The 24,950-nt window shown below is 33.0% G+C and overlaps 2 protein-coding genes across 13 annotated transcripts in view; both read left to right on the top strand.

Annotated features, from left to right (window-relative positions):
- LOC123538148 (tensin-3-like) overlaps positions 1–24,950 on the top strand; it is a 438,691-nt gene that overhangs the window by 65,872 nt on the left and 347,869 nt on the right. The window lies entirely within an intron of this gene.
- Positions 9,572–24,530, top strand: LOC123539460 (uncharacterized). Its single transcript, XM_045324095.2, has 3 exons — positions 9,572–9,908; positions 17,012–17,769; positions 18,839–24,530. The coding sequence occupies exons 1-3, from the start codon at positions 9,700–9,702 to the stop codon at positions 23,797–23,799; spliced, it is 5,928 nt and encodes a 1,975-aa protein (XP_045180030.2). The 5' UTR covers positions 9,572–9,699; the 3' UTR covers positions 23,800–24,530.

Below are 24,950 nucleotides of genomic sequence, written 5' to 3'. Positions count from 1 at the left end.
GTCCGTCCGTCGTCAACAATTCGACACTCTAGAGGTCACATTTTTGGCCCAATCTTAATAAAACTTGGTCAGAATGTTACCCTCACTAAAATCTTGGATGAGTTCGATATTGGTTTATCTGAGGTCAAAAACTAGGTCACTAGGTCAAATCAAAGGAAAAGCTTGTTAACAATCTAGAGGTCACAATTTTGACCAAATCTTAATGAAACTTGGTCAGAATGTTACCCTCAATAAAATCTTGGACGTATTTGATATTGAGTTATCTGGGATTAAAAACTAGGTCACCAGGGGAAAAACTTGTTAACACTTTAGAGGTCACATTTACGACTGTATCTTCATGAAACTTAACCAAAATGTTAATCTTGATGATTTCAAGGTCCACTTTGAATTTGGGTAATGTAGGATCTAAAACTAGGCCACCGGGTCAAATAAAAGCAAAAGCTAGTTTACACTGTAGAGGCCACATTTATGACCATATCTTAATGAAACTTGGTCAAAATGTTAATTTTGATGATTTATAGGTCAAGTTCAAATCTGGGTTAGTTGGGGTTAAAAACTAGGTCACTAGATCAAATCAAAGGAAAAGCTGATTAACACTCTAGAGGCTATATTTATGACTGTATCTTCATAATACTTAGTTAGAATGTTAAACTTGATGATCTTTAGGTCAAGTTTGAATCTGGGTCATGTTGGTTAAAAACTAGGTCACGGGGCCAAATCAAAGGAGAAGCTAGTTAACACTTAAGAGGCCACATTTATGACCATATCTGAATGAAACTTGATCAGAATGTTAATCTCGATGATCTATAGGTCAAGTTCAAATCTTGGTCAGGTGGGGCCTAAAACTAGGTCGCTAGGTCAAAAAGCTTGTTAACACTCTAGAGACCACATTTATGACTGTATCTTCATGAAACTTATTCAGAATGTTAAACTTGATGATCTTTAGGTCAAGTTCGAATCTGGGTCATGTCGGGTCAAAAACTAGGTCACCGGATCGAATCTAAAGAAAAGCTAGTTAACACTTTAGAGGCCACATTTATGCCATATCTTAATGAAACTTGGACTGCATGTTAATCTTGATGATCTTTAGGTCAATACATCAGGTAAGCAATACAGGGTCTTCATGGCCCTCTTGTTTATCATTTGATATTACTTTTTTAATTTTTGAAATTGTTTTGAGTATAAAGATGGCTAGTCCGGCTACCGACTAGATAATCTTTTCTATATTTTAGAAATAAAAATCTGTAAAAAAATTCTGACTTCATCAGTCTTGGCTCTGATTATCGTATGTTTTGAGAAGAAAAAGGACATAATTATACAAAATTTGAATAGCCTCAGGAGTAATCTCAACAAAACATACGGTCTGAACACAGACTAAAAGATGGCTAATGTGGGTATTAAATCTGAAATTAAAGAGAATTCCTATAGTGTTTTTTTTCCTTTCATAGAATTTTTTCAAATTCATATATATGATAGGAAAACTTGTGCTGAAAACAATGAACAAATAAAAACAATGGGCCACCAGGCTTGTTTTTGTGAAAAATTGTTTTGAACACACCCACTATTGCTGAAACTGTCAGCGATGTTTCAACATTTTCATAATTTTCTGGCTTTTAATAAATACCAACCAAAATATACATCAAGACAGCACAATAAGGTTTATTCTTTTTACAGATTTTATTATAAGCTTATTTGATATCATAGTCATACTTGTAATACTTTATCCTTACAATTATTGGTACAAATGGAAAATAAATCTTATTTTTTATTCGCTTTTGTGAACTTTTTTCAATGAAAAATGCTAATAGTGAAGAATATTTTTCTAGATTTTGAAAAAGCTGTTTCATAGATTTTTTCTTTGTTTTTCTTGCGTATAAATCATTGTATTGTGAGCATAAAAAGGGCTAAAAATGTATGGGTCACCAGGCTAAATTTTATGTTTAGACCGCTTGAATACAACAGCTGTTCGGACGAAAAATGGCGCGAACCTGACCAATTTGATTACATGTTTATCTGCTAAAAGTTTTAAAAAATCTTAATTCTTTCTATAATTTAATACTAAACAAGAGCCATGTTACACATGGCTAATCCCCCCGCCGGGCATATTATAACTGAAGGCTAAAGTTCCTGGCAAGTTAGTGTCTGAAAGTATTAATTTTGGGGAAAGCTTTGAAGAACCTTTTAGTTGTGGTCCGCATTAGGGGGTTTTAAAGATGTGGAAGAAAGAATAAGTCAGTAGTGGGGTGGTTTACTGCTAAATTTTATTAATTTTCATGAACAGTATAGCTATGATGTTTTTCTATATGGCTACTGTAAAAAGAAGGAATGGAAAGCTAACAGGGAACAAGAGTGCCAGAATGTCACAATAAATGCCCGTCGCAGCAAATTTCTTTACTCTAGCAGCTGTATTTGCAAATGGAATGTTAATTTTATTTAGTAATCATTGTAAGTCTTTTGTTTTTTTTAAGTCCCCAAAAAAACTCCTTACCAGGTAAAGATACCTTATATATAATAAAATACACCTAAAATTGGAGAGTAACATCTATGTTGTACCACAGAAAAGTGGTCTTGTTTTTTCCCTACAGTCAATTATAAAAATGTTACAATATAAGTTATTTATAGTAACAACTAAGGGAAGTTAATCTTACAAAAAAAAAAATTGCAAGTCCACACAAAAATCTTTTATCAGGAATACACCTCAAAATTGGATTTAGCATGCATGTTGTACTACAGAAAAGTGGTCTCGATTTTTCCCTATGACTAGTAATGAAAAAGTTACAATAAAAGCTATTTAAAGTAACAACAAAGGGAAGTAATTCTAAAGAAGGGAACTGCGCATGACACTTCGTCTCATGATGGTGTATAAGTGTGCCAAGTTACATCAAAATCCCTCCATGCATGAAGAATAAATGCTTCAGACGAAGTCATTCTTGTATCTGACCTTTGGCCTCTAAGTGTGACCTTGACCTTAGACCTAGTGACCTGGATCTTGTGTATGACACTCCATCTCGTGGTGGTGAACATTTGTGCCAAGTTATATCAAAATCCCTCTATGCATGAAGAAGAAATGGTCTGGACAAGGTTTTCATTCTTGTATCCTTTGACCTCTAAGTGTGACCTTGACCTTAGACCTAGGGATCTGGTTCTTGCGCATGACACTCCGCCTCGTGGTGGTAAACATTTGTGCCAAGATATATCAAAATCCCTCTATGCAAGAAGAAGATATGCTCCGGACAAATTTTTTTAAGAAAATATGATAAAGGGGAATAACTCAAAAAATAGGCAAGGTAGAGTTATTGTTCTTGCACACTGCACTTCCTCCCAATGTGTTCTATCAGTGTATTAAGTTTGAAGAAAATCCCTCCAGTACTTTTGGAGTTATGCTCCGGACAAAATTTTTTAAGAAAATATGATAAAGGGGAATAACTCAAAAAATAGGCAAGGTAGAGATATTGTTCTTGCACACTGCACTTTCTCCCAATGTGTTCTATCAGTGTATGAAGTTTGAAGTAAATCCCTCCAGTATTTTTGGAGTTATGCTCCGGACAAAGATCGTTGCGGACGCACGGACGGACGGACGGACGGAGAGCATTTCTAATATACCCTTCGCCTTTGGCGGGGGGATAAATAATATGAAATGAGATATTGTCTTATCAGTACTAAGTCAATTGTCTTACATTATATGAACAACACTGTGTTTGTACTTAACTGCGATGTGAAAACACAACAACACAAATAGCAAGATACCTGTCAGGCATGATACTTGTCAAAACAACTTTAACCAGTATCAACATTTGATTACTTATAAATCTGATCAAAAATGTTATTTCATTCAAGATTCCTCATATTTAAGATTGTCTGTCACATGTTTCAACAAATTTTGACTTCACTTCAGTTTTCCATAGAAAGTGTCGGCTGCGCAGAAAGATGCGCATAATAAAAACTATAGGAATTGGTCACATGGTATTTGTGACAGCAATGACTACAAGTGGTAATTTTTGGTCGTAACAAGTTTTCCTTTTTTATTTAATGAATATTAATGAGATATTTAAAATATAAAATTATCTATCAGGAAAAGTCCACAAGTATACATTTTGTATATCGCTTTCTCACAGTGAATTCTTGGGTTGTCTTTAAACATGTTTTTTTTTTTGTTCTTTCAATGTTTTTTCACAGTGAGTTCTTGGGTTGTCTTTTAACATCTTTTTTTTTTTCATCGTAAGTACAATGTCATTTTAAGTAATTTAAACGGTCGCTTTATGTGTTGGAAGATATCATTTCAGAAAAAAAGTCCGATTTATTACTATACGTATATGTTACAGTCCCATCGTTATTATTCATAGCTTCGCGTAACTGTAACCTGTTTAGTTTGTTGCTTATGAAACAAGATACTTTATTTTTTAATAGTGTTTCTTCTAATGTTCTCTTATTTTTTGTAAAACATGTTTCAACTTTATTTTAACTGATTTTACTTATTAAAAATGAAACAAGGACAATAAACAATAGGTATAAAGCCATTTTAGAATTGCTAAGTGCACTGGTTCACGTGTTGAATATGATTTAAGATATCAGAAATTACTTAATCGTTTATGTCCTTCTGCACAGCTTATCAGTCTTATAAGATAGTTTGCATACACTCCTCAAAGCTGTGATTGAAACAGAGTCCATATCAAAAACCTCACTCTGGTAAAATTTACGTAAATACTTGCATTACACCCGCCAAAATTTCAAACATGTACTAACTGTATTGACCCCTTTCTTACACAAGAATGTCTCACGCTTCTGTTGTTGCGAACACTGGAGTTGATTTAAGAATAATAATTTAAAAGACGAACCTTTGATAAAGACTACTACATTGATTTCAGCTGCATTAGTTTGTATTACCTGAAGCTACGGCCAATCATAAAGAAAATTTTCATTTTTTTCTCATAGACAGTCCCTGCCTGGTAAAACACCCTTGCCTATTAAGATAAGCTCACCATCTTGTCACCAAAATATCAAATCAACAAAACGTATAAAACCGTTAGTAACTCCCTTTTTCGGCGAACGCCGTCTAAGAACGAATTCGTTACCTATGCCACGTGACTTTAGTTTGCAAATCAAACTACTTGATAACGCATTATAGATAATTTATCAAAATGGAAGATTTATGCAACACCCTGCCTGATTGGACGAGAGTGTCAATTTCTTTCACTCTGTTGATTGTGCTACGCTGAGTGAAATGTAGACAAAGCGTTTATCCTAAACGACGCTGTTCACAGTTTTAAAGCTAACTTTGGCTCAGTATATTTAGCAAGAATATTGATATATCTCAAAATGATAAGTAAGTTTAATAAATATGATAAAAACCTGTTCAAATACCAACATATATCAAATTAAAGGAAGAGCTGAATACGGTCTGCGTATCACATGAATAAGGGTGTGATAAGAGTCTTTTATGTAGAGAAGTGCTTTTTAAAAGATTTTCCTTGTTACAGTTGTCGTCTGTATATGAAAAGGTTTCTTGCTTTTATGACTTATTCAGATTGCATATTAAAATGAGTACTTGTTTGCTTTGATATATTTGTTATAAATTATTTAACTGATTTATTATATATGAATATTTTTCTTTAGTATGGTATGCAAATATTGAACTCAGTTGAAATTTGTTTTATTATGTATATGCTATATTATGACTGAATCTCATTTCACTGAAATGAAGGTACGCTGCATACAGTTTATCTATGTGATATGACTACGGTCAAACTTTGCTTATGAAACAGAAATATTGAAATAATTACAATTGTATGTTTTGCTTGACCTTCACTTTTTCGGCGACGCCGTCTAAATTCGTTTTCGTTACCTATGCCACGTGACTTCAGTTTGCAAATCAAACTACTTGATAACGCATTATAGATAATTTATCAAAATGGAAGATTTATGCAACACCCTGCCTGATTGGACGAGAGTGTCAATTTCTTTCACTCTGTTGATTGTGCTACGCTGAGTGAAATGTAGACAAAGCGTTTATCCTAAACGACACTGTTTACAGTTTTAAAGCTAACTTTGGCTCAGTATATTTAGCAAGAATATTGATATATCTCAAAATGATAAGTAAGTTTAATAAATATGATAAAAACCTGTTCAAATACCAACATATATCAAATTAAAGAAAGAGCTGAATACGGTCTGCGTATCACATGAATAAGGGTGTGATAAGAGTCTTTTATGTAGACAAGTGCTTTTTAAAAGATTTTCCTTGTTACAATTGTCGTCTGTGTATGAAAAAGTTTCTTGCTTTTGTGACTTATTCAGATTGCATATTAAAATGAGTACTTGTTTGCTTTGATATATTTGTTATAAATTATTTAACTGATTTATTATAATTATATGAATATTTTTCTTTGGTATGGTATGCAAATATTGAACTCAGCTGAAATCTGTTTTATTATATATATGCTATATAATGACTGAATCTCATTAAACTGAAATGAAGGTACGCTGCATACAGTTACCTATGTGATATGTCTACGGTCAAACTTTGCTTATAAAACAGAAATATTGAAATAATTACAATTGTATGTTTTGCTTGACCTTCACCTTTTTATAGGTGTGACGTCATTGTCCAAAGATTCATGAATAGCGAATATGCTATTTGTTAAAGCGGGATCAGTTGGCCTATTTTAGAAATAAATAAAAATAATAAATAAAAAAATCCTTTAATTGATTTTTTTCTCATGTATTCTAATCAAACTTGATTTGTAGCATCTTTATTAGGCCCGCAGCCAACTTTCTTCAGCTGGGACATTTGACCCCTTTTAGGGGCTGCTAGAGCTAAAACTAGAAATGCCTTTATACAGCGTCTCATGAACAGCTTGGTGGATCTTTGTCATACTTGGTCTGGAGCATCATTATAAGGTCCTCTTCCAAATTTATTTATATAGGAACTTGGGCCCTATTAGGGACCAGTAAAGCTAAAAGTAGATATGCCTTTCTTCGCATTAACCACTAAAATGTAATGGATTTTTATCAAACTCGATGTGTAACACTATCGTAAGGTCTCCTGCTATTTTGTTACAAATGGGGATAGGGACCAATTTAGCTAAAAATATAAACACGTTTAATGACCTCTTCTCATGAACCGCTTCATGAATCTTCATCAAACTAGCTACTGCTGTAATAATTCGTCTAAGGATAAACGAAACAAAATTGCAACTCTACGAAACCTTTGCGAAAAATTAAAAGAGAACCATTTAAATTGTAAAAGTGCGGTGTTTAGTTTTGCAATTTGAAAAATGTTAGATGAAAGATGAATGTTAGATGAAAAATTCATAAACTTCTTTCCTTATTACAATTCGCCGACCATCATTTTTAAAGATATTTCTTGTTTCAAGATATATTGGGGTGAGGCGTCGTTTTGTTTTTCGTCCTCTAAATGCTTTTAATCAGCGAAATGTAAAAATGATTTCTTTGTTTGACAAAGAACAGAATATCCAATGTTTGGGACACATTTAAATGACTTACGAGCAATTTGATTTTTACAGAAACAGAATTCAAACTTTGGTCATTTTACTTGACATAGTGTATGATTATTTGTATCACAAAACGCTACTGTTTGAAATTTATTTTCACTAATTTGTTTGTTTGTTTTGGGTTTAGCACAGTTTTCCAACAGTATTTCAGTTATGAAATGGCAGGCACTTAACCTAACCAGTGTTCTTGGATTCTGTACTAGGATAAACCTACTGTCAATTTCCCCGCATAATTTCTGACACAATGTCTTTTACCAAATCGTCACGGAGAACATTAGCCTCGCCCAGTGATCGATATATAGTTTGGGTGTGTTTCGCCGAGATCTACCGAAGTCTAAATATTGACTCAGGGGCGTGGCTTGGAAAAAATTAATGTGTTAGCAAACATTTTGTGGAGCGCACCCTCGAAAACCTATGAAATTCTGTGTAAGCATAAGTGCATTCTGGGGTAGATTTGAGACATGATTCTACGACAAACTAAATAATTTTATAGTTTTTATATGTATAGTTTTGTCTATGCAGCAACTCATAAAACAAATTTAATGCAGAAATCTAAAATAACAATACATGTACGTAGTACATTTATATACAGAACATTTGAAGCTCAGTACTCAGTTTGATTGAGCCTGTTCATGGAACCGAAATTAACTGTCACTGGCAATTGCATGATCATTATAAGCCAGGAAGCAACTAACCGTACCTAACAGAAGAGTTAGTAGAGTTCCGCTCTTCTACGAGGAAGGTAGGATTTGTAGTTTCTAGGGCTAGTCCATGAGCTGAACTCGCAGATTATTTTACCCAACGTGTGATCTCATGGATGTATTTTAAGTTTTCAATATATCTTTGTGGTTGCTGTTGTAGTTGTTGTTATAATAGTACAGTGTAGAAAAGATATAGCTTATCACTTTTATGTGAGTGCAAAATTGGGCATTTTCTCCAGACCGGCTTTTTTTCAAAATGTGATGCACAATATAACGCTATGCTAAAGATATGATGGCCTGGTTATTAATGTATGGGTGGATATACATATACATAGATGATAGCATTCTACTGTTGTTGCAGCTTTCTTAACTTCCTTTTAGCATGTACATTATCAACTTTGACGTCCTTGCAATTGAGCCTATGAAATATTGCCAAAGACGATACTTTACCTGACAGTGTATATATATTGTATCATAGCATGCCAAGTTTTTATTGCACAACCACATTCAAAGGCACTATGTTGATGCATGGTCGGTGGGCCCGGATGTTCGCTATACAGCACTCAACAATTTTTCACATAATGTTGATTCGCTGGCACTGTCATTATTATGAACTCCGAGAACTTGTAGTCCTTGTTCGTTGGTTGCAGTGTCAACTATTAATTGAAACAGACTGTCTTTCAGGACAGTCCACAGAACTTTCCACAGTTGTATTTTGCTATGTGTTATTTCGATCTTCATACAGACAAGCAAACTCATTTGATCAAATTTTAGGCAAGTATTTCCAAGGCTGCCACATACTAGGATTTGATGAATATACAATTTGTTAGTCATGGATGGTACTCGTTTAAAGGCTAAATCCACACAAGGATGCTACAGTGAAAGTTAAGTGAAGATCTATCAAGTGGTACATAATAATATTATAGTTTTAAAAGTTGCAGCTGTCCCTTATGCAGTCAAACGGAGTCTTTGAACAAACTTGAAGAGAGTTCATGATGCTGTGAATCAAGTATGTAGAAGTTCTGGCCAGTAAACGTAAAATTTAGGACGACGGACGCCAGACCATCCATCTCTACTAACAGCTCACCCTCATTCGTTGGTTATAAAGATCTAAAAGGAATATCAATATATACGTTTTGATAGTCATTCTGCTATATTTCTAGTAGGCAGTTTAAATAGGATCTGCACGCCGACCGAGCAAGGAATAATGTTTAAAGTATATATATGCATAACGTTGAGTGATTAGAGAAAATATTTTTGTTGTCTTTGTTTTTACATCATTCCTCCCATACTTTGAAATTTTATTTAATCAATAATAATTGATACACTTAGCTATAAATAGATCCATAATTTATGCAGTTAATAACCTGACTACAAGTACATGTTATCGACCGGCAAACTATTTTTAAAAACACATTGTTTGGATTTGAATGGAGGATTTTATAAAAAGGAACGCTATAACTTAAAAAAAGAAAAGTTTTGCTAATATGGCCGCTGTGAGAAATCTTAGACGGAACGAAAAACACAAAAATTATATCTGTGCTCTCGTAGCAGTGAACAAAACAGGAGAAGCTTTAGAAAGTGTTACAGAACATGGACTTCAAACTGTTCATAATCAAATCCAACAAAATTTAAGACATCTAAATCTACCTCAATGCGTTCAACAGTGCAGTGTCAACATTCATGATCGGAACAGGTAAACTTATACGAATAGTTTATTGTCTGTAGTTTATTGACATTGCCGAAATATTTCGCTGTATTCTTTCTGATGATGTTTGACAACAAACTGTAAACATGTATCATTAATGATTTCAGCAGAGGTATTATTTGTTAAAAGTATTCTGTTCTGGCAATTCTTAAATATTAGGAGCCGGAATTCTGCATTAATTCATTTTCTTAAACTTGGACAACGGTGCGCTCTTTAATAAATTGATGAATCAGACCTAAACATTATTTTAAGTTGCAGTGAAATCAATTGTTAAGGAAATGTTGCCACAACTTAATCGACTCAAGGGATTGGCAAAAGCAGAACTAAATCTTCCTTAAACAAGCTGGGGCGTATTCAGTATGCAAAAATATAAAAGTTTTAGCCGCAATTTTCTACTTGATTCTCTGTTTAAGTGGTATTTTTCTATGTTTGGTTTTAAAATTACTTTTTCCATTAAAGGTAAACATATATTTGATCAACATCAACCGAAATATAAAGGCTTATTGTGAGTCATTACACTGCCAGTTGAGAATAATATTACGGAATGTTAATTGTACCAAAGCATTTTCTTTAATCCTGATTGCCTGAAACATAATTCATAGAACATTCCTTTTTGCTATTGCGTTTGTAAATTAAAAAGACAAGCGTCTGTAATCAACCACCGTTTTATGTTCGGTAGTTTAAAAAAGCAGTTTAAATACATATATTTGTAAACCGATTGTATTTTTTTTTTTATAATTTATTTTTCAATCTTCATACATTTACAAAATTTGATGACTTGGACAAATGTTTTTAACAATAGATACAAAACATGTATTTTATGGTCATCTAAATAAACAAACATTTGTAGTATTAGATGTCAAAAGAAGACTTTTTCTATATATATATTTTTAGATGAAAAAAATTAGAGAACAAAAAATCTAAGAGAGAAAAAAAGTTAAAAAGAGTAGATATATTGGATGTTTAGATCGTCTCCAAACTCATATAATTGTCTAAAAATTGTAATGGTTATTTATGCTACAATCATGTAAAAATCAATTTGTAGGCACACTTTCTAGAAAGTATCATTTTATTATATAGATGAAGAATAAAATATGTAAGATATTTTCTTTTCTTTTTTATTATTATTATAGCCAACAGCATTTACATTCATACCTCAAAACCAGACCATTTGATATTATGTTGGTTTATTTTGTCATTTGATAATGCAATTTCTTTTTCAAGTTTTATCCTGATTTTAAGATATGATATGAAACTGTCAAAACTGAGTGTTTGTTTTCTATTTTTGATTTGAAAAATGTAAGATTTCATTAGAAATATTATAAAGTTTATCACATTTTTTCGTTTTACGTTCCTTTCAGCGATACCAAAACTGACAACCTCTAAGCTAAATTGTGTTTTGAGATTTTTCTTGTCAAGGTACGTATGTAATTTGTTCCATAGTTGTTGTACACAGTTACATTCCCAAAACATATGTTCTAATGTTTCAACATGCATATTGCAGAAATAACATAAATTTGATTCTGTTAATTTGTATTTAAATAATGATTTGTTTGTTGGGAGAATTCTCATCAGATGTTTATATTGAAAACTTCGTATTTTTGTATCTATTGTTGCTTTCTGTGATTGCATGTATATGTTTGACCAACAAGAGGGGTTCTCTGATATAATCGCTGACCATTTCATTTCCGACTTAATTATTGGTTTTGGTCTGTTTCTTCTTTGCGTGTCGTAAAGTAGTTTATTTGGTTCTTTTGTCTTTCTTAATTTATCTATAAATAATTCATTTCGTGCATAAGATATATTCTCTTGCTTAAGCACCTGTTTAACAGTTTGTGGAATGCTTGCTATAAGATTGTAGTACTTCAAGAATTGATTGTTTTCTATATTATATAAAAATTTAAATTCGTCAAAAGTATAGAAAGCTTTTGTTCTGTAATCAAATAAATGTTCCAAATGCTTTATTCCCTTTTCGTACCAGTCTTTATAGAAAAATGTTTTATTTTCAAGTTTTATGCTTGTGTTATTCCATATTACCTGTTTACTTATGCTCTTATTGTTGTCCTGTGTATTAATATTTACCCAAGCTGTCAATAAATCTTTCATAAAAATGTTGGATTTACATATAGTTTCAATTTCTTTCTGAGAATAATTACATTCAAATAAAAGTTCTCCTCCAACATTAGATAATAATGTACTATAAAAGATCTTCCATTGTCCTTGGTTACTTTTATCTATTATCCTTCTGATCCAACAAGCTTTTAGAGCATTTATGAAGTAATCTAGATTTATCATTTTTATACCACCCATTTTGTAGTCCAGTATAATAATCTCCCTATTAATTTTATTTGGTTTATTATCCCACAAGAATTTAAACAATTGTGTTTTAATCTCTTTCATTACTTCATTTGATGGGTTTGGTAACACTGTAAGAGGGTAAATTAGTTTTGGTAAAGCTAATGATTTTATAACAGTTACTTTTCCAAGTAGTGTTAGTTTTCTATGTTCCCATTGTTTTAAACAGTTAGTAAAATTTTGAATCTTGGGTATCAGGTTTAACGTTATGCTGTCTTTTTTATCATTTGTAAATATCATTCCTAATGTTTGAGCTGACTCGGATGTCCAATTAAACATTTTATCTTTACAGTACCGGAGGTTTGTATCTTTTAATGATCCTATCCTTAGTATGTTAGTTTTGTTGATATTAAGTTTCAATCCAGATATACACTCGAAGTTCGATATAACATCTATTAGTTGTTCAAATGAATGTTTTGCACCATTATTGATAAAGGTTGCATCATCTGCAAACAGGGATTGTTTTATTTCAACATTTTTAACTGTTATGCCTTTAATGATCTCATCAGTCTCAATATAATTTGAGAGGATTTCAATGCAAATAATAAATAAGGAAGAGGAAAGAGGACAGTCTTGTCTCACTCCACGTAGTATTGAAAAGGGTTTTGATAGATAGCCATTATTTATTACCATGCTGGTTATATCATTATAAAATAATTTTACCCACTGTATAAGAGAATCACCAAAATTGAAGTGTTTTAAACACCTTATCATAAAGTTATGATCTAGTGTATCGAAAGCTTTTTCGAAATCTGCGAACAGTAAAAGTCCTGGTATTTTATTTTGTTGTGCGAAATCTATTATTTCATATATTAACCTAACATTTTCCCCTATATATCTGCCTTTTATGAATCCTGTCTGTGCACTGCTTATGATAGAATTGATAATCTTTTTTATCCTGTTTGCTATGGTTTTGGCGGCAATTTTGTAATCTACATTTAATAGACTTATAGGGCGCCAGTTACTCAAAATTTGTGTGTCTTTATTTGGTTTCGGCATAAGCGAAATAATACCTTGTTTCTGCAAACTAGTCAGATGTCCGGTGTTATAAGAGTAGTTAATAGATTGAATAAAGTACGTTTTAATCTCTGTCCAAAATATCTTATAAAATTCAACAGACATGCCATCTGAACCTGGACTTTTTTGATTCTTCATCTCCTTAAGAGCTTCGAAACATTCATTTTCGTTTAATATCCCTTCACATTTTTGTTTTTCATTTTCATTTAAAGTTCGCGAATTGGGTCTAAAGAAATCATAATCGCAAGTTTTGGATTCTTTTTTGTTATATAGCTGTTTATAGAATTCTGCTTCTGCCTTTAAAATTTCATTTTGAGAAGTTATTTCTTTATCGTTGATTTTCAATTTGTATATTGTTTTTTTTCTGCGTTTCTTTTTTCTAAGGCTGCAAAATATTTATAATATTACGGAATGTTAATTGTACCAAAGCATTTTCTTTAATCCTGATTACCTGAAACGTAATTCATAGAACATTCCTTTTTGCTATTGCGTATGTAAATTAAAAAGACAAGCGTCTGTAATCAACCACCGTTTTATGTTCGATAGTTTAAAAAAGCAGTTTAAATACATATATTTGTAAACCGATTGTATTTGGTCAATCGATTTGATCTTTTTTATTTAAATTAATTATGAATTGTGGGCTCCTCACGCTCAGGTTACCTGTAGTTGAAATCATGACTTGTTATGAAAATTTAATGAAATAAAATATACCTCGGGTTTCTAACTACATAGTATTATACGATCATGATTTTTACGATTTGAATTTATCAGAATGAATGACTAAGTGCAATGTATAAATTTAAACGTGGCATCTATCGAAAAGAATTTTTTTGATCACAAAGAAGTACCTTAACAGGCGCGCAGCTAAGGCATTTTTCATAGTACGCAGAAGTAATGGGGGTGTGGGTCGGGGTATCCTCCTCTTGATTATTTATAAATGTGAGAACGGCAAAATGTGTGCATTTTAACGTGTATTTGAAGCAAAAACTTTGCACGAAAACCTTATTCCTTGTTATTTTTTTTATATAATAATGTTTTATTTTATTAGATATTGCACGTGCAATCTGTGGTTTAGTGACCCATGTTACATATGTTCAAGTATTGACAGTGATGTCCATGTTTCGGAGAAGAAAGTTCGAACATCACTTAATCATAGAAAGAAAGAATTGTTTTACACGAAATTTAAACAGCATATAAACATTTATATTATTCTACACAAAACCAATGTAAATTTACTCATACATGTATTGAGTGTCGGAAAGGGCCTGCATGAAGGGGCCACATTTCTGGACAGTTCAATGCCTTTAAAAGTCACCATTTTTGAAAAGCTGTTACATGTCTTTGTTTTGATGAATTTGCAACAATGTACGAGTGCTTCAGCTTTACATAACTAGGTTAAACATCGTTTTTTGACAATTGTTTTATTTCTTTACAAATGACATTCTCTTTTAGAATATTTTAAATATCAAATTCTACGTGACAGAATGGTAAACATGTAGGTGTATTGGGCAGATGGGTTGTTTATAAAGATGTTGCTCGTTTACTAAACATTTCTGTGGTTTGGTGATATACTGCTTAACCTTAATTCAAAACAAATGGTTAATGATGACACACTTAGAAAACATCATTATGATTGGATATATCATTCAAGAGATATGTCAGTAGTGTATATATAACATACTAGTACTTGTTACAAGGTATTTGCCGTAACTCAAAACTTAGAATACTTGACAAGTCAACAAGGATATGCTAAGTTTCATGATACTAATACAAGTGTACAAAATCTGAAACTGATACCTTACATAGGAAAAGCATTTTGGCAAAGGTCAGCGACGTCTACATTACGTCAACTTCGTTAAAGGTATTTCCCTTGTTTTTTCAACTTTAAAACAAAATTCTGAAAAATGTTTTTACACCTTTTAAATTATATTGCGGTTTCGCAATCGTGATATCGCGCTTCGCGCTTCTTGCATCGCTTTTTCTAGCGATTTGCGAAGCCCGAGATAACGAAGGCGAAGCGCGAGATAGCGAAACTTTAGCAATTTCGCGCTTCACCATCAGGATTTCGTGCTGAGAACATTTCGCGTATCTCCTGTGCATGTGAGCGAATCATGAAGCGTGAAATCACGATGGCGAAGCGCAAGATCACGATAGCGAAGCGAAAAATTACAAAAATTCTCAACCTCGCGCTTTGTCATCGTGCTTTGCGTAACGCCTGCAGCGGGCGAAGTGCGAAAGTACGACAATTGCAGGCTTTAACATTAGCATTGGGTAAATATTGTACCAACAATATTGAATCATAAAAAAATGTTGATATATCTCAGTGACATCTAAAACCAAGAATTACACTAAAATCTTGATTTGATCATTTTTAAAATGTTGTTTAAGGCCTTCTGAAATATAATACATATAATTTAGTTACTTATCACGCCATCGAAAAAAATTGTAATCACCAATTATAAAGAAAGAACGTATTTATCTCACTGTGAACTGTAATATCGTATGACTTGTACCGGTGTCAGATCTGGGCAATACGCGTAGGATTTAACTAGGTGTAATTATTTGATTTCTATTATATCTTATTTTCTACAACATATGATATCCGAAAATAACGTAATAATTATTATGTTTAACAAATCACTGCAGTGTTATACAAAATGTTCTATTCAAAAGCTTTTAGGCTTGAAAACGTCTCTTTGCCGATCTCAACTTTTTGACATTGTATTTTAATTTAATTATAGAAATTTGCCTTTTTAAACCGTTGGGCATAGACAGCGCATGATTGTAATATTTCACATGGTCAGGATGTTTTACAAAATAAGCAATCTAATGGTACAATAATGAACTTATTTGCACAGAAAACAATATTTGTTCAAACTTTTATTCTTTCTTTGTTTCTACTGGAAAAGATCAACCAGATAAAAAACGATATCGCCCAACCAGGTGTTTTCATGGGAGATAATTTTACCTATAAGACGGCAAATTTTACTTAAATGTTGAGCATGAAAACTGTACCTAAATTGTTATAAAACTACAAAAACAATTGGTGAATTCCAATGCACGTTATAAATCAACTTGTTATATAAATCAGTTTGCTATACACATAATGCATAGATAAAGAAAATGTTCGCTATATGTATGTAACAAACCCAGTCTATAACGAACACATTTCGCTTGTCCCGATGGGTTCATTATAACCGGAGTTTACTGTACTTCAAACAAAATATGAAGTAAGCAATGATTGCATATGAAGCTATCTCCGTTTTATGATACAGACTTCTTGTTGCAACCAAATAAATTAGCCAAGTCAAGTCAAGTCTATATTTATTATTGCCGGTAGATAATTCAACGTTTTGAATATAAGCTTTGTATAGCATTTGACCGACCAGTTCAGCTGTGTATACTTGCCAGATTTTCACTACGCAGCTGTGTATCTGCGTAAAGACAGCTACGTGCCTGCTAAACATATAATACCAGGACTAAACTTACCCTGGCTCGAAAGTGATTAAAATACGCTGAAACCTTCCTTCCAGTCGAGCTAAAATAAACCAAAAGACTACAAAGTACAAAGTTATATGATAACCAATGCCAGATCCTACGTCTTTTCAGAATAAATCAGAGACAGGTATATGATACACGCGTATCAAAGGCATTTAAAATAGGTAAGTTGCCTGATGCAGACACTTTCAGATATCTGTAGAATGCTATTTTATTTTAAGATGGTGTCAAACATGCAGCAATTGGCGCATTCATCTGGACAATTACATCTTACAAGGTCGGAGGCGATTTAGGGTACGTTGGTCAGAAATGAAATCTTGGACGTGGCCAATGAATAGCCTAAATATAGCAGAGGTTTTCTCTACGGACTTGAATGCAAATAACTTGAAAGATTTGTCAACAACGCTCCCGATCTGGAAGAGGTGTTCAGTCTTTCAACGGCAGGTTGTCCAAGCGGCTGATCACCTGAGAACATCTCGAAATCAGCTAGTGCACCAATACAATGCAAAAATGAAAATTACAAATGTGAAGAAAATTGAAATATTTCAGAACATAAGTAATGTTATCACACATCCAGATATTCAACCTCTAATACAAAACCACAATGGTTTAATACAAACAATCGGTCACCTTGAACAGGGTGAATTATTTCGGTATGAAACCGATATCATGGATGCTTTAAGGGATATTGGAATGCAAAATGCAGACATTTATGCCAGACTGGACAGAAATGCTCTAGGGCTCCAGGAAGCACAAACAAAACTTGAAAACATTGCTCTAGCAATGCAAAAATTAACAAGGCATGTCTTTTGGCTAGTTGTCATTGCGATTATGTTTGTTCTTTGTGTATTATCCTCATGTGGGTTTTTCTGGTATCTAAATACTCCAGCATGTGTACTTCTGAAGGACACGGGTATCAGAAAAGACAAACATACCACTGAGTTACTTAAACCTCCCTACACGCTAGTGTCAACTGAAGGTAAGCATTTATAGTTTTAATATGAAGCATGTTTTGGCCACTTAGGTAATTACCTTTGAGATTTGCGAGTTTTATAAAAAAAAAAAAAAGCCTAGTAAACATGCTTATTAATCGGATTGCTGGCTAAACGTGACGTTCTAAAAGTTCTAAAAGAAGAATATATTCTCATCAAAAGTATTTGTGTTTAGAATGCAATGAAACCGGCTCATATTTATTACTAACCGGGAAAAACTTGTGTATGTTCCTTGCTGAACATTTTCTTTTAAATGCCTTTATCGATAAACACGATACATAGCAAAGGAAATAAAATCGAGAGAAAGTAACATTTGGAAGAATATTTACATCAAGTATATAGGTCAAATTACACAAGTGTTTTTCATTTGATAGTACAGAAATTGAAATCATTACTTCATTCCTAATTGAAAAACGGTTAAGTATATCCGAAATTTTCAAAGTGGTTACCTTTATCTATGTCTTTTTTATTCATTATTCTGGTCAGTGGTGTTAACCTTATCGTATGTTTAGCTTGTTTAAATAATCAAATAAAGTAAATAAAGGTATAAAAATAATAAAAAGTAAAATATAATAATTTTCTCAGTTGAAAACAAACAACTGAATTCTCATATTTCAGACCCTATTCTTGCTTTTTGTAAGTGATTGATTTCAGAAAATTAATTATTTCTATTATGAAAACGTATTGTATTTCTAATGTGTTTGGGTTTCATGTGTTTTAGGTCCTTCTAGGACTCAGGTATAAGCAATTTTCCTGAATTATGAGAAATTTGTTCAAAACTTAAAAAGTCTCCGCTAAAAATCTTATTGCAAAATATATATTTATACATTACTTACTCGCGAAATTATATATTTTTCAACGATTCAAAGCAACAGTTTTCGATAACAGCTGTACTTCTTTTCATATTTAAGGAAAGACAAAAACATACCAAGCTCTTAGTTCTTTTTAATTATCTTTTCTCAATGCCAGTCAGGTAACGCAAACTTGCGTCAGATAAGATCACAGAAACGTTGACTTGATCACACTGCTATTTTTACTTGATATCATCTATTTTAGGCTGCCTTGTTGAGAACTTAACTTACGTCAACTCCGGAAGGGTTTTTCTGTTTGAATATGTTTCACACCACAAAAATTTTACCGGAAGAAATTGGTTATTGAACATAATTGAAAACAAGCTGCTGGAGACAACAGAAGAAAAGCATGGTCTATTATTAACAGCCGGCATGGGATATGGGAAGTCAGCACTGCTGAAACAAATTATTTGTTCTACAAAGAATAGCTCTGCAAACAGGTTAAGAAGTCGCCTTGTGGCTTATCACATTTGTAGATTTGATGTTACTGTATCTAAAAAGGCATATATATTTATTTTCCGTATGATAGCAATGTTTTCAACTCAAATGCCAGTTATTGGTGAGAATATGAGAGCATGCCTGGACGTATTTGATAGAGAATTGTGTGAAAGAGATCCGAATGGATGCATAGATCAGTGTATCATAATTCCGTTGAAAAACGTCTCACTTACCGGCCAGGAACCAGTTATTATAGTCGTCGATGGATTAGATGAGTGCTACAATACGTACCGCGATGAAAACGAAATATTTGTTCTACTAAAGTACAGAATTCATCGTTTTCCAATTTGGGTTAAATTTTTAATATCAAGTCGACAGGCGTCTGAGTTACAAAAGCTCGGTAAATATGTTAGAGTTCTTAATTTAGAGGAGGACGATTATAACAATATGAATGATATAAAATTGTATCTGCAACAAACACATATGAACTTCTCTCAAACAGAGTATGCAGAACTGATAAAGTCAAAGGTATCAAACTTTTTAATTGCTTCCAGTTTAAATGAAGGTTTTCATTTTGAAAGAGGAGACCCTGTTCCTCAATCTTTGGATCATTATTACGACGAACAGTTCCGAAGGCACTTCAAAACGACATCTGATCCTGGGTTCGGCGATGCGAAACTAATACTTGAAGTGATATGCACATCTTTAAAAGTATTAACGGAAGACGAATTGCATTATGTTATATTAACTTCAACAGGTATGCCAGCTGAAACTTATAAAAAGGCAAAAATGCAATTAGAAATGTTTATACATAACACGGGCAACGGACTTTATCTCAGACACATTTCCATGCAGAACTGGCTTTTGAATTCGGCTAATGAAGACTTTTTAATTAATAAAGCAAATGGCCACAGGCTACACGCGTTACAGATATTCAGACAAATAGACAAAGGAGACTACAATTTTGATGTTGTAGATCTGGCCATACATGTAAGTTATTCCTTTGATGTAGGTCTACAGTACAATTTTTTTAATCTTTCGGAACCGGAGATTGATAGCATACAATATGAGCAATATCCGTTGATAAGTCTAGCTTCGAGATTAGATGACTATATAAGTGCTGACATTCTAGCTTATCATTTCAGGGACGTTGATCATACTGATAAAAACAATGTCACAGCTCTTTTTATAGCCGCATCTTTGGGCCATTTGAATACGTTTGAGGCTCTACTTAAACGAGGTGCAAATATATCATTTAGATCTGAGTCCTTTAGCCGTATTATAAATTTTGACCTCGCATTTCAAGTTTCATTTGAATACAAACTTTGGGGATATGGCGTGTTAGATATCGCTGCTCAAAATGGACATCATGATCTTGTTGATTATATAATTGCAAATAACGGAATTATGTTTGACTATCCCATGACAAAACTGAATTCGGCAAATCTTTTACCAATTCATTTAGCCTGTAAGAGAGGACATTTGAAGGTTGTTAAACTTTTTCATGAAAACTATTCTTTTATGTTAGACTGGCAATGTCTTTACTATGGGGCAGCAATAGGCGATATAGATTTACTAAAATTCATATTTAAAAATGACATTACCGACGAGTGTCGTCGTTGTGAAAACTATCTTCACTGGATCCAAGAATATAAATTACGAGTACAGGGCCAAAGTATCAGGGTTGACTCTTACAAATATGAATATGTTCTCTTTGACGACTGGAATAATATTACGTGTGAATCAGCATTGCATGTTGCTGTACGACAGAATAGGTTGGAGGTCGTAAAACTGTTGGCAAGTCAGTTCAAAAATGCTGCTAACTGTATTGATAGAGGTGGTAGAACTCCGGTAATTGCAGCCTTACAATACGGATACAAAGATATTGTTGAATATTTTGCAAGCAATGGAGGTCTTAAAGGAAGCGAAGCATGTGGAAATGTTCTCTATTTAAAAGATGTGTCTAAATTACATGAAAATGAATTAAAAAGACTTCAGCCCTATTTTTGTGAAACAGGTTTGCCGATTGTGCATATTGCCGCTAAGTTTGATCATGTCTGGTTTGGAACAATGCTGAAATCATACGGTTTGGAAGCAAACTGGAATGAAAAGGACAGGAAAGGATGTTTTGCCATCCATCAAGCAGCTTGTCACAACAGACTCAAAATGCTGACATATTTAAATGAAATTTTAAATAAGAATGTAAACTTTTTGAAGTGCCAAAATGGGTCAACACCTTTACATTCGGCTATTTCTTGTACTGCAGTTTCCGCTACCGAAGTTTTGTTGCTGAAACAGAAAAAGTACTTAAGTGAATCGGCTTCAATGAGAACGTCTTTGTTAATGCATGCTGTCAGTAGAAACTTTGGAATTGAATTAGCTGTGGATACGGAAACAACAGAAAGGAATACTGCAGCAATATTTTCAATGCTATTCATAGATGAAACAGATTTGAAATATGTAGACGAGAGGGGCAGGAATATATTACACATAGCTATTTCTAAAGGACATTTTTATGTTGTGTCATATCTGTATTCAAAATACCCAAAACTATCAGAAACCCTTCATAAAGAAAAGGAAATAAACGCTAAGAGGCCAGTACTCTATAGCATTGATAAACTGGAAACGGCTTCAAATTTTCATGTATACGCGGAGTTGTTTTTCAATTATAGAGCTTTCCATACACGCCTAAACTTAATGGGTGCAAAAGAATACGCAATACTGCTATCATTAAAATTCATAAATCAAGATTTTTGCAATAAAAAAATCCTCGAAAGATTAGTACAAAAGCAATGCCTGCATGCTGCGATTCATGTCTTGACTAAGTGCAATTATGATCATTTAGATGGTTCATCTTTATCTGTTGTTATAGAAAATGATCGATATGGACTTTTAACCTTAACTTATTACAGCATACTACTACAAAAGATAACCAATTTTTCGAAAGGGGGAATACGATCGAACCTGTCCAGAATGATTTTTATATGTGTGACATGTGAAGAAATTATACATAAATGCAACCTGCATAAAATAGCATTAGAATACCTTAAAATAACAAAACTTTTATCAAGCTTGAACTTAGATATGATGCATAATATAGTATTGAAACTTCTCTTTCAACACCATCCATCATTTTTATTGAGCAACTGTTATGATGCAATGGGTTTCAATGTATTGGAACGTGCTATACAAGGAGGCTGTCCACATTTAGTTGAACAGCTTTTAAAAGCAGGTGTTGGCAGTGAACTTGAAAAGGACAGGCTATTATACATGGCGCTTAATTCACTAGACTACCGTAAAGAAGAAACATACTTTGCTTACAGCATGGCGACAAAAGCCGACCTTATCAAACTGACATTCATAAAACATAGCACGTTTTTAACAAAGTTCGATCTTGATAGAGGATATTCTAAGATGTCTATGGATTTGGATAAAACGCTTCTTGTGAGGCTCCTCGATTCACACTTCGAATATTTTGCACATAGAAATAGAAATTTAACCGATCTTTTGATATATACACTCATCAAAGCCTACCAGACTGATTTAAGAAAAGATCAGATTTGTTTTCCAAGAAGTAGACGACTTTCTCTTATTCACAGGTTTGCGTTTGAAGGTCTCCGAAATACCTTAGCATTAGTTTTCAAATTATGGGGACCAAATGTTCTTAAATGCCAAAATACAGATGGATTTACACCTTTGTATCTGTATAAAGTCTTACATAACAAGTCTGAGATACATTTCTTAAAAGAATATGATATGTCGCCTGTGAATCCACAAAAGGAAGCTGAAATGTATTTCTTATTTAAGCTGTCTGTTAAATTTGTCTTTTCTGGAAAGGAACGAAGTCAAATCAAGTGTCTTTTGACGCATTTTAAGACAGTTCCAAACAACATCTACAGGTTGATCAAAGCGTATAGATGTGCTTCTAAATTTTACCGCATTTCGAAAACTAGCAATATGAAACAAAACGTAAATAGAATGAAATGGGTATTGTCTTTCATAATAGAACTAGATGCGTGGTCGAAATCCTTTTTCGCATTTACAACTGTAGAAAACATCTACCTTTCTAATAGTATTCTACAAAGAAAATTTATCCAAATTATGTTGGCACAAGACAAATTTGCTCTTGTTACCAAACAGTTTGCATTTCTGACTAAAATTCTTGATGTAGAAGGTCGCATGTGTGGGTTTCTTCGAAAGTCGTTCAAGAAAATGATTTTGTTTCGATTGGAAGATATACAGTCATGCCCGTGTGTTAAGAACGAATTGCCTAATATTCTGGAAGAAGTGCTTGAAAATATTGAAACGTATCGATGGGGTACAGAAAACTGTACTGATGTCTATGAGATGTTAAAACTCTGCCCTCACTCTGGCGTTGATATGGTTATCAACACACTCCTAAGGAATACGCTAAAGTCTCTGAGTTATGAACTTATGCATTTTGCAATGAAAAACATTATATATTTGCCAAATAGTCTAGATATCTTAAGTTTATTTCATAGAATTGAAAACAATTTACATGTATGGCTCCATATGTATAAATATTACAATTACATCAATGAATTACATAAATCACAGATTTATAGAGAATCATATAAGTATAGAAGTAAAAATGTAGCAACATTCGGACAACACGTAGATAGCATTTCACACACTGTGCAGTTTTTACAGTGGCAAAGAAATGCAGAAGAAATATTAAAAAGTTTTCTTGAAAGCAAGAAGACATAGTAATTTTATTACGTTGAACATTTTCCGTTCAAATTACAGGAATTATCAAACATGTTAATACAAGATATTGTATCACCAACTCTGAACCCATATTACCCTAGTCTGCCGATTTGACTGATAAGACTGCTGTCCTACTTTTATTATGAGCATTTTCATTGCGCTATTAATGAAAAACATATATTAGAAAAAATCTTATTTCTTTATTATACCTCGCCGAAAAGGTGAATACGGCTCCGTCCGTCTGTCCTTCCGTGCGTCCGTAACACTTTTTTATGGGTATGACTACAAAACTATTGAGAGGATTTTGTAAAATCCTCATAAAATGATAAAGGCAATCAAGACGATTTGCACTGTAGAAGAACCACACCTAAACCTTGCTTTTTTATATTTGGTCGTAACACTTTTGTCCGGAGTATCATTAAAGTAGTAGTATTCTATTACTGAGACTGTTACTTTAGACAATTTCTCAAGCTTGTTGCATTAAAAGACGAGCATCTTGTCACTGTTTGTTTTTTAAAAAAGAATAAGTCTTTAACTTAAAGATTTAGCTGTAAGTGTGGGCATATTCAATTGGTGTAAATCATGTAACATATGAGAACTTACGTAATAATTATTCGTGTAATAATTTATATATGTAACAGTCTCTTTTTATTCTGATTGGAATTGCAATATACCTTGTGTATTTGTGTTTGTTATATAATTACTAGTATTTCAACTTGAATGTTAATGAATGAGACTAAAATAAAGTATAAATCTCTTTCTTTGCCCATCTTAATTATATTTAGTTAGTTATGTTTAAAAGGTCCATTGCTATAGTGTAGTGATATTGTACAGATCTAGCTGCAGATATCTCCAACAAACTCGGCAATAATTAAGTGTTCAGAAATGTGGTCTATATTTGGTGTACATGTACATTAACATCCGCAATTTTATTCCAAGATTTGATGAAATTTGTTTAAAGAGCCATCAAGAGATTTATGAGATGAAGTAGTTTAAAGGCATTTTTATTTTGCTATAGCGGCTTCTGAGAGCTGTTGCACGCCGCAATTTGAATCAGATTTGGAGAGGACCTCATAGCGATGATACAGACAAACTTTGATGAAGATCCATCAAGCGGTTCCTCAAAAGAAGTCGTTTAAAGGTTGTGTTAT

Source organism: Mercenaria mercenaria, chromosome 18, assembly GCF_021730395.1.
Source record: "Mercenaria mercenaria strain notata chromosome 18, MADL_Memer_1, whole genome shotgun sequence".
Lineage (NCBI taxonomy): Eukaryota > Metazoa > Mollusca > Bivalvia > Venerida > Veneridae > Mercenaria > Mercenaria mercenaria.
The sequence above is the reverse complement of the archived record's forward strand: the minus strand, read 5'-3'. Positions and strand labels throughout refer to the sequence as shown.

Excerpts from the sequence above, each read along its gene's own strand:
- LOC123539460 (XM_045324095.2), top strand. The coding sequence starts at position 9,700 with ATGGCCGCTGTGAGAAATCTTAGACGGAACGAAAAACACAAAAATTAT. Across the intron at positions 9,909-17,011 it reads AACATTCATGATCGGAACAG|ATGGTGTCAAACATGCAGCA; the intron begins GTAAACTTATAC and ends TTTTATTTTAAG. Across the intron at positions 17,770-18,838 it reads CACGCTAGTGTCAACTGAAG|GCTGCCTTGTTGAGAACTTA; the intron begins GTAAGCATTTAT and ends CATCTATTTTAG.